We start from the raw sequence: 11,668 nt of genomic DNA on the forward strand, positions 1-11,668 counted from the left end.
ACTTAGCATGACAAAGCAATATTCAGTGCTTTAGTTCTAAAGCCATCTTCTTGAAAAGACAAAAACAGGCAATTGGGAATAAAACTCAACTAACAGCTCTAGTCTTTGGTGCGTTTACCTCAAACATAAAATAAGGCTGGTGTAATCATTTCCTAAAGCTTTCTACTGAAGTGTAAAAACACTGTTTTGACTTCCTAATACCAGAAGGCATGACTGAGGTCTAAAATGGCACCAGTGATGTGAAAAAGAATATTACAAAGCAGATCTCATCAAAATGCTGCAGAAGATCGCTTTCTTCAGAAGGCTTTAGGAAGGTAGATAAGAAAGCCCTAAGAACAACCCGGTGCCACTATGCAGTACATCACCTACACAAAATCTGGTAAAAAACTACTATGCGCTATTAGGTAACGTTCTGAAAAAGTTAACTGGCTCTCTATATTACACATTTAAACACTTATTCCATTACTTTTGCCTCACAAGCTGTGACTGAATAGTAAATATTTAAACAAAATAACTAATTTAGTCTGAAAAGGAGCACTAGCATTTCACTCAGCCTTTTAGGATATGTGCAAGAAACACAGTGTGGAGAAGTTACATGTCTTCCAATAATGCATAGCTTCACTGAGAGACTTCAATTTCCAACAAGGGAATGACGGACTGACTGACTGCATCGAGTCTCAGACCGGTGAATATGATTCTCATAATGACAAGCAATTATACTCTGGAGGAGCACCAAATGTACAGGTGGGAAATAATCTAGCCAAATAAATGTCCTCTCCATTCTGAACTGACAAATACTAGGAGATCTAAACAAGGAGAGGAGTTATCACAAGATTGGTGCTGCAGTTGGTGCTTCTTTAGGGTGCTTCTTTCATACATTGTAAAATGAACCTTATCAGGGAACCAAGCTACAAGAACAACTGTCTTCTGAGACCATAGTTTCACTTGGCAGCATGGAAGGATCCTAAACATGTCTCCAAAGCAAGCTACAGATAGCATCATTACTGCTCCTACAGATCTAGTTTGTTATTTAAACAATTGGGTTTAAAACTATTCTTGGTGAGTTGTAGGGAAACCACATGAAGGAAGCAGACAAGTCAAAAACACAGGACAGTCATTTCTCTGGGTCAGCTACAATAGGAAATGGCACAGGCTGTTATCTCTTGAAACTATCCAGCTATGTAGGAGGCAGACCTACTGCATGTCAGTAACTATACAGACTTGTTTGATATTGATATTCTATCCGACATGTTTTCGCAGAAAAGCAACAAATTCTGCAGACAGGTCATATTCTCACAACCTCTATAAAACTTTTTCATTAAAATACCCCATATGAATATCCAAAGTAAATGGTTTACAGACAAGAAAAGCTGAAAAACTTTGGTTTTATGACCTGATGAATTTTAAATAAGTTTAATTATTCACCAAATGGACACCTATTTCAACAGCTGAAGTTCACAACTCTCCATACGTGGTTTTAAAAGCAACCAATATTAGCACTCAAATATAAAGTTATTTGCCTACAAACTGTCATTTAGCAAACTGACTTTTCTTAATACATCAGGGGAAGAAAAAAAAAAAGAAGTTGTACTTTGTTTACTTCTCTACTTGTGCACTTGCAGCATCATGACAATGTTAAAAGGAATGTTCACAGCTCTGGGAAACCAGCAGCCTATCAGCAAGTTACCATGCACTCCATTCATTCTCTCCCCATGATTGGCTGCTACCACAGTGAATCCAGAAAGACAGCAAATACCTTACATTAGGTGTGCTCAGAGTAAAGAGAAGTCATTTCTGTTTTTTTAAGTGACTTAAAAATAGCTGTGGTCTTAAATGGACACTGTCAACTGAAATTTGGCCTCTCTGTAAAACTATTTTAAAACTAAAGCTTTTACCCACAAAAATGTTTCTATATTTTTCATCATTTAAATGAAAACAGTTGTTTGTGAACAAACACATTCCCTTGCAATGTTTTAAACTCTAAGCATGGAGCACCTGAAAATTAAACTGACTACAAAGTGTACTGAAATTGATTTTCCATTTCCAAACTGAAACAAATGAAAAACGTTAACAAAGAGCATAAATAACTACCAGTATACTGGATTTCTAAATTTTCCTCTAGCCTTGTAAAAGGGACACTGTCATTTTACTATCACATTTCCTATTTTTTTAAAAAGTTTTTTTCTCTTTCTTGTTGCTATGTTAAAGACTCACAAAAATAAGGGAACTATGACTAGAATGAGGCAACAGTGAAACTGACTTCACAAAGTGCTGTCAAAAGCACTAAGTAAAAAAAAAAAAAACTTAAAAAATAATTTCTTCTCTATTCTTTAGGACTTGTAACAAGGGTAAGTAAAAAGAGCTCAGGATGTTAACAACATAGGTGCAAAAATTTGTTTGCAAGTTATGGTTTGACAGTAACCCTGAAACAAAAACAAAAGAAACCCAAACAACCTAGGAGTGATAGATCTCTCTCTATTGACTTCCCAACTCCTGTTTCCCTTCCAATGCTGTTTTCCTAAACAGACCTATGAGGAGTTTGATGTTTTCTTCCTTTTAAAAAACAAAGCTATATAGCTGCACTTTCCCCCTAAGTCAAGAATCTACTCTTTCCTTGAGACATCAGCAACTCAGTATCTATCAACTTCTCAGCCTCCGCCAAAGTCACGCCTGACCACATCACTACTATTAGGGGTGACTTGCAACAAAATTTCCAGATGTTAATTATAAAAATGTGCGGAATTACATCCATACTTAGGTTAGAGAGATGTTTATCATTTTAGCTCAGCCACCACCGATTTCTTTTCCATCCTGTAATGTGAAATCTACTATTCTTCCGTCCCATCCAGTTACAAAACCCCTCTAAGTATTTTAGAATTTCCACAACCAGTTCCTCAAATGCCCAAGAACAGCGTTAGGTTATGTCTTCATCGCGGAAGGGAGCAAGCCTCCCAGCGTGGGTAGGAAGACTTGCGATTGCACACTAAAAATAGTTGTGTGGACATCGTGGTATCGGCAGAGTCTTGGATTAGCCATGTTAGCGCAAGCCAACCCTAGCCCAATCCTCTGCCAATGCAGCAACCTCCACACAGCTATTTTTAGTGTGCCGGCATGATCCCTGCTAGCATGGGTCTGTCTGCCTGGGGTGAGAGGCTCACTCTGAGGTACAATGTAGACATACCCTGGATGTTATTTGTATTATTCTGCTGCCTAGATTAGGTTCTGAAGATAAATTATCAATTGCATTATCGACAAAAATATATGAAGCAACTCCCTCCTGCCAAGATGCAGCACCAACAAGTTACTTTACTACATTAATAAATTTTCTGATATTAAGCCCTGCTTTAATGGCTTAACACAGTGAAAAGATGAGGAAATAGGATAAATGAGACTGAAATCAGTTCCTCCCACTTTAGCCTAGTAAAAATGTATAGGATGGCTACAGGCAGTGTGAAGAAATGATTGAGATGCTTAGTGTGCTATTTGTCGCTGCACTTTGAAGGCTCATAAGACATCTAACAGCAGAGCCTCAAAGACACAATTCAACCTCTAGATAAGAAAGCAAACTGCTGAATTTAGATGAAGTTCATAAGTTGCCATTGAACATCTAGAATATACAAAGGAGTGAAATTTCAAGGCGGCTGGTAATATCCAGATGTGCAATATAACAGATGCTATATGGCAGAACTGCATATAATACAGCAGCATGTGTAATCTTGCATACTTGAATAGGCAAACTGTGTTTATAACCGTGTTAATCAATCATACTCTAGTTCTTGTCTTATAGAACAAAGACAAAATACTTGCCTAAAGAACTTAAAAGGTTTCCTGTCCTACTTTAGCAAAGTTTCAGAAACTGTACTACAACCTCATATTCCTGTATCCTATTTAATAACATCAAAAGGCATGGAAACATATTAAAGGTACAAGGTTTCCTTATTTCAATGTTTGCCAAAGTGGGGCAGATATTCTAACAAAACTGTAGGTGGCGTGGCCCTAAAGAGTCTGACCTACATACTGTAAACTCTTTGGGACATGGACTGGACCTACTTCTGTATCTGTACGGAACCTAGCATGGCAGGGGTCTGATCAGGGACTCCAGCTGCAATTAATATATAAATATTTATCGACAAAGTGGCCAAATATTTGAAGATACATGAGCTGTCAAAAGGATTGTTTTATCCTCATGAAATAGAACGGAGGTGGGCCTCAGTGGGGAACAAAATTATTCCAATCAGTGATACTCTATGTCAGGACAAAGTCATTTTTGGTTTTTTTTTTTGGAAGGGGTAAAGAGGCCTAGCACAGCTCAAACACTATTTTAGCTCCTAAACAAGGTGCACCAGGCCACACAACTCAGACAAGCCACAGCTTGCACTCAAGTGTCAAAATGACCTGCCAAAGGTTGAAAAGGAATGTATGAGTATACTTTCCCCGAAAGTGTGAACTAAACTTTGAACACCACACCCAAACCAACCATTTATCTGGCCAGTGATTTCATTTGTTATTTAAATGGCTGCTTTCGCATAGGGCAGTGGGCTGCAGAAGTAAATTCCAAAAAAGCTATGAGGGTGCAGATGGCAAACCAACATAAGATTTCACTGACAACTAAGGGTATGTCTTCACTACCAAAGTTAAAGCATTGCCATGGCTGTAAAAAAGACACCCCCACGAGGGGACTAACTCCCAACACTGGGAGTGCAGCACTGTCTACATTGGCACTTTACATCGCTGAAACTTGCATCCCTCAGGGGGGTGTTTTTTCACACCCCGAGTGTGAAAGTTTCAGCACTGTAACACGCCAGTGTAGACAAGGTCTAACACTGACATACTAGATGCACTCAGAATACCATGAATGAGATCCATCTAAACAACTGGAAAGAGATTATCCAGTGTCCAATTTTTGTTTAAAGTGGCATGCTTATTTATTCTTGCAACTGTCAAATTTTGAGATTTACTGAAAACAGAGCTTTCTGAATATTTGGATTATATGCTTGTGGCCTGTTCAGTAACGAGTCAAATAATTAGCTCTACAACTACAGCATTTATTTCAAATGTTAACAGATAAGAATGCTATTCGTTAAAATTTGAGAATCCTAGTTCATCTACCATGTTGACGGAGCCCTTGTCACAAGTCAAGAAACCCAGTGCAAGCCTTAATATGGAAGCGCACACCAACAGCCAAGGCAAAAATAATGAGTAAAAGGAGGTAACTGAAGAGGAACATCCCACTGCACATACGAAGGAGTGCTGCCCAACACTGGAGCTTTGGCCTCATTATGTGTCACCGAAGGCAACTGTGGGAAGAACATGGGACAAAATTAATATGAAACAAAAATAGAACTTCTTCAGATGGAAGTTGGGCACTATGTTAAAATGTGTGGAGAGAATGGACTAGAGCTCTTGGACAACTGTTACCTTGTATAGGAAATTCATTAGCCACACCTGAAGAACAGCAATGCCTGAATGCTTTTGCAGGATACCAACTAATTTTATGGGTTAACGAATTTAGGTCACTGTACAGATACAAACATAGCATATGTGTCTGATCTACAAGATCCCTTATCATATGTGCACCCAATTATTTTTATAAGCCTATTTGAGTTTGTGCATATTTGAAATGGCCAGATAACTGACAACAGAAACAAAGTTTCACAAAATTTTTCACAAGTTCTCCCCACCTCCTCGCACCTTCCCCAACCAATTCCTAGTTAACAGTTGGCAATTAGTTGTGTTAAGAAGCAGTTAGTATATTTCCGGCCCAATCCTGTAACAGAATGTGTGTTAAACAGACTGTTATGTCTATACAGAACTGCTGAAGTTAATGGGCATGTAGGTCAGACTGCAAGATTAGGATCTTAGTCTGATTTTAATATTTTAACTATTATTAAGCACACAACTAGAGCTTTCCGCCACTATTTAACAGATATTTCATAATGAGGTTATAGAATCGGAAGCCAATGAAATTCAGGCAAAATAAATTCCTCTATATATTTTTGAAGCAACTACACCACTCTTCGCTTTACTTCAAGGATCACAGTTTTATGGGAAGGAAAATGTGTGTGGCCAAGAACTGACTTTGGTTACCAGTACCTCTACTGAACTGCATAGACACCCAGAAAATGCTGCTTTTGTACAGGAAGATGACATACCAAGGTAATCTCAATCTTTCCAATTCCAACTTTTTTTTAAGCTTTTTTTATTTGCCTGACTAGTCTATGTAGTTGAGCATGAATGTATGAATGTGCATGGTATATACATGGGAATGGAAACTGACATTAGAACATGTCACATCCAGGCATTGACAACACATCTGTATATGCAGCAATATGCAAATTTAACACCTTTCCAACATTTTGGTTATCACTTTTAGTCTCTCATCTGTTCGCTCTCAGTGCATAAGCACCTTTCAAGAACCTGTATTACCTTCTTATCTCCCATTTCTCCATGTATAGGAAAGCTCATCACATACATAGCAAAAGAAAGTCACAATCAACCCTGTATAGTCTGTCACACTTAAAGGAAATTTTTTGGCATGAATGTTTCTTAGTGGTCTTTTAAAAAAGATAGTCTGTTTTTCCTTTCAGGATGAACAGAACTACAACATTTGCTGCAGGAGATCCAGGGTTTAATATGCACAAATGCAGTCTGTTAAAAAAAGGGAGAAAGATGAAATGTATGGGTCAGCAGGATTGCCCATCAGACCTACCCATCCTGTCCTGGAGGGGAAGCTGGATGGTGTAGCACTCCCCAAAGTACTGCCACCTGCTTTCTAACTGCATTCATTGTACACTAATCTACTCTTTCAACTGAACCTAGCATTATGAAGTATGTCGCTCATTTTAGACATGAATATATCTCAATCCTACACAAATTTAGTCTCATCACTTATCCATGGAAATTAACAAGAGAAAAGTAAAATGTCACAACTAAGATTACAGAAAACCACATACTGTATAATAAAGAAAATATATTCCCATTAAGCCTACCTCCTGGATTACTGCGCCTATTTGTGGCATGAAGAATAGCACCAGTATCACTCATCTAGGTATAAACTAGGATGGCACATTTCTCTAGAATTGAAATTAAGCACTGACTGGGGCTATCTAGAGCAGTGGCTCCTCTACTGATATACCCATCAGTACTAGGACTTAATTTACCACATTCTGTCAGACCATCAAGCCAACTAGTCCAGCATGCCACCTCCCTGATGCTTGGGGCCAAAAGAAATTAATGAACCTGGACATGTAGTGCTGGAAGTTGTGGGAGTGATTCCTTTGATTCCTGCAGCAATCATTTTATGCTATGAAGCATGAGATTTCACTTCCCTTATTTTAGCATAACTCCGCAAGTTTATTACAGAGGGAATTATACAGGGTCTCATGACTGGTTCTCGAAACTCTGTTTTAATAAAAAGCCTCTATGCTGCATCCCTGTGCATTGTCACTACGCATTCAATAGAGCTCTCTAAACAGCCAAGGTACCCCAGACCTCTGTCTTGCCATCAAGAGAGCAGACCATGCTCAACCGTGGGCTGGAACTCGCAAGCAAGTGGGCCAACCTCAGCAAAACCCATCCTCTCGTTACACAGGTACCGTTTACCACAAATAGGTCAGAGTCAAGAACATGTCTGCAATGTATGTTTGCCACAGTACTGACCACCACTCCAGCCCCCCACCACTCAATAAGCTCTCTATCTTCCCCCCTAACCACTACCCCCTTGAAGTCCAGCCTTCTCTCTGACATACTGTTCCTCTCCTGAACACCACTACCATCTGCCCCAGCCTCTCCCAACAGCACATACCTCTCCAAAGTCTAATTTCCTCTCCCCCATCTCTAGCCCAATCCTCCAACTCCAACCCAATCCTGCCCCCATCTCTGGCCCTATCCTCCAACTCCAGCCCAGTCCTGCCCCTAATCTCTTACCCACTCCCCTGCCCATTCTTGTCCTCACCTCTCGCCCCCCCCCATCTCCAACCCAATCAACCCTCCCACTTCCTCTCCAGCCCAATCCTGCCTCTCCCCATCTTGAGCCCCATCCCCAATCTCCAACCCAATCCTGCCCCCATCTCTGGCCCAGTCCTGCCCCTAATCTCTCACCCACTCCCCTGCCCATTCTTGTCCTCACCTCTCGCCCCCCCATCTCCAACCCAATCAACCCTCCCACTTCCTCTCCAGCCCAATCCTGCCCCTCCCCATCTTGAGCCCCATCCCCCATCCCCAGCCCAATCCTGCCCCCACCTCTAGCCCCTCCCCCATCCCCAGCCCAATCCTGTCTCCCCCTCCCACCCCGGTTACTACTTCCTCCCCGGCCCCCTCCCCACCACAAGCCCACTCCTGCCCTCCCTTCCCCCAACCTTGTCCATGAGTTTCCAGCACTTCTCCACCATCTTCTTGTCCACGGCGCCGGGCTGGTGCGGGCCCAGGTGGTGATGCGGCTGGAACGCGTCCTTCATCAGCCCGATCAGCCCGCCGGGCCCCTTCTTCAGAGGGGCCGCCATGGGCGGGGGGCTGCGGGGCGCGCTGGGGGTCAGGGCCCCCCCGCCCGCTGGCTCCGAGGGCCCCTGGCTGAGCCCCCCGGGCCGCTCCCTCCCCGGCCGGGCGGAGAGAACGGGACTGAGGAGGCGGTAGCTCCGGACCAGGAGCTGGGGCTACAGCGGGGACGCGCCTGGGGGGGGAGGGCGGAAGGAAGACGCGCGCGACCCGGCCCCAAGAGGTTCGCAATGCCGCGTGCTGATTGGCTGCCGCGGGAGGGGGCCCGGCTCGCGCCCCCGTGAAGAGAGCACGCGCGCCAATTGGAGGCTGGGATACAGCCCCGGCGCGCGCCCTCGCTAAGGAGGCACCCGCGCTGATTGGATGCCCCGGCCTGCCCAGCGCGCATAGAGGGACGGGCTCACTCCGCTACCGCCCGGGGGGTGGAGGGAACGTCCCTCTCGCGAGCCGCCCAGCCGGCAGCTCATTAGCCCTGACTCCACCCCTGTTTCCCGGTGCTTTGTACTGCGCGTGCGCCCACCTTGCTAGCATGCGCACTGTGGTGACTGAGGCAAACAGGAGGCCATGATTAGTGTGGGCAGGAGCCCTGAGGAGGGGGAGGGGAAAGAAGGAAGTGGGAGGGCTGGGGCTGGGGAGCTCTGGGGAGCAGGGACAGACAGACAGACATACCCCCCCGCACCATGGTGGAGCACTTTAGAAGAGGGTGATTTAAATAATGCTGTAGTGGTGCCCACAGCAGCTCAGGAGTGGGTACCAGCTCAGGACACAAACCCCAAAGCGGTGGTGACTTCTGCAGTGACCTTCCACCAACCCGTCATGGAGTGTAACCTCCTTCGGCCCTATGACAGCCCAGAGAGTGCCCCACCTACTCTCTTACCCCCCAGCTGAGCCTGGAATGGGCCCTGGCACCCAGAACCACAGCAATGCTCAGATTACAGCCAGCCACTTACCCCAGGTCAATTGCACTTCAGCTCACACCCAAGACAATGCCTGTCGGCTGGGGTGCAGAAAGCCATTGAACTGAACTGTAAACCCTGTCTGTAATGGAAACCACCTCAAGCCAGGGGATGCAGCAGCACCCCTAACTCCAGCACCGAGGCTTGTAACCAGTCCCATAATAAAGATTTATGAAGTAGGAAAAGGAGAGGTATTTACAAGGTTGAACATACACACACAAATGAGTTACAATGTTAAGTTTCGAAAAGTAATAGAAGCTTCTATAATAAGCAAGCTCCACATTAGGGCTAACCCAGCCTAAGCACCAGGAGTCTCTTGCTGATGGCTAAGACCTATTTAAGTACACAAGAATAGTATTTTCAAGTGTGCTTGTGTGACTTGGGAGCACATGCCCTGTTGATTTTAAACTACAATCTATGATGGAGGAGCATAAACTGGTCAATGCATTTCAGCTTAGTTTTTCTGGGGACGTTTAATACATTAGAAGGTAATATTGGTTGCAAATATAGCCTAGGCTATTTTCTTATTTGGGAGTCTCACAGATGTTAGAGGGCCCAGACTTGTCTTTTTCAGCACTGATGAGTATTTTAACTGTGAAACTTCTTAGTAGGAAAATAAATTTATGTAAAACCTGAATTTGTATTAACAATTAGAAAAATGAAAGGAACACGTACAAGACATCCATGTTAGCAATTTGACTACAAAGTGAATGGAAAGTAGAGAACTAGCAACATGTAAATAAAAACACTGATTTAAATTTGAAAATAATAATCCTGGTTTTTATCCACCCAGCCCAGCCTGTGTGGGGGACATACCCTGAACCCTGGCAAGGGACAAATGGCTGATCCCCCACCATGTAATGCACCTTTCACGCCATCACAGCATCTCATGAGGCCCATATAATCAGCACCACTGCAATGCAGTGACCTTGGGGTGGAGGGCAGCAGTCAACACATAGAACCCTACAAGCCAGAAGGAGGAGGAGGGGAAATTTTGGCCAAGAACTCCACAGCAAATGCCTGTCCCAAAAAGTGCTGCATGGGATAATTAATATCCATGCAGAGCAGACAGGAGGCTTGCACTATTACCACTTGGCTCCCAATACATCTACTTCTGAAGTGGCTCCAACCTCGGAACCTGCACATTCCAGGGAATCAGGGTTTAAACCCTGATGCTTATGGCTCCAAGACACATTCCTACTTGTGTTATGAAGGAAACAACCCAGAAAGGATTTGCTTGTTTTTTTGTTGACCCCACAGCTCCTCCCCAATTAGCAACCTACCCCCATCTTCCTTTGCAGTGAGCAGAATTATTGTACAGCCATCGCACAAGAGCAGCATTTCCCTTTTTCAAAAAGCCAGGTTCCCTTTTCTTCAAATCGAGAATTTTCAGCACAAATACATAAAGAAAAGTCAGGAAATGGAGCAAGCAGATTGCAGTCTCTCACTGAGTATGGGAAATGCAAGGCTTGCAGGTTGACTTTGCTTTGGGAAACTGTTGACTAGAGAAGCTACCTCCTCTTAAATTGAACCCATGCCTTGAGGCCCCCAGGCATTGCTGGTGTGTTTATCTCTGTCCATTCCTCTGTAAAGAATAAAGATCATGGTACCAGCATACTCAGACTTTCTTGTCAAAGTCATACACTTCCCTGTTCTCATGAGGTTTCTCTCCCACCCCTCCCACACGTTGTATAAAAATAGAAACTAGCCTTCAGTGTGTTGACACCAGAAGCCTTCGTGAACACACTTGGGTTTACTTTGTGACAAGCTGTAAAACACACATGTCCCAAGAGACCATGGCTCCTCTCCTGACAGGTGCTGAACTTTGCTCCCAAGAAGAATTCCCATTAGTGTGAGTGGGACGGCACATGCGAGCAAAGTTAGGTAGGTTTGCAGGATTGGGATCGGGATCGTCATGCGTAATCCATAGTCTGATGCAGTCGAACAGCTTTGGATCAGGCCCCTCTAAATTCACCCATCTTTGTGTAAATGAGTGAAGTCTGTCCTACTCCAGGTCAAGTTGTGACTATTTAAGTCCTATGTGTGAGCCCTTATTAGGACAAGTAGTCCCAATGAAGCTAATGAGATCACTCTTGTCACTAGGGGTTGGAGGTTTCACACTATGGTCCTCATTGATATCACAAAATGTGTATCTTTACACTTAAACAGTAGTATAAAAATTTAAACAAGAAATAAATAAATCCTGCACTGGGTGCATT

General features: G+C 43.5%; 1 protein-coding gene across 1 annotated transcript in view; it reads right to left on the reverse strand.

Annotated features, from left to right (window-relative positions):
- Window positions 1–8,564, reverse strand: part of CBL (Cbl proto-oncogene) — a 66,925-nt gene extending 58,361 nt beyond the window's left edge. The window contains exon 1 of the mRNA XM_030538054.1: window positions 8,358–8,564. Coding sequence (XP_030393914.1) covers window positions 8,358–8,501 — 144 coding nt within the window. The 5' untranslated portion in view covers window positions 8,502–8,564. The remainder of the gene's footprint in view (window positions 1–8,357) is intronic.
- Window positions 8,565–11,668: the final 3,104 nt, after the last annotated feature.

The sequence above is a fragment of the Gopherus evgoodei genome, chromosome 19 (genome assembly GCF_007399415.2).
Source record: "Gopherus evgoodei ecotype Sinaloan lineage chromosome 19, rGopEvg1_v1.p, whole genome shotgun sequence".
In the NCBI taxonomy this organism is placed as follows: domain Eukaryota; kingdom Metazoa; phylum Chordata; order Testudines; family Testudinidae; genus Gopherus; species Gopherus evgoodei.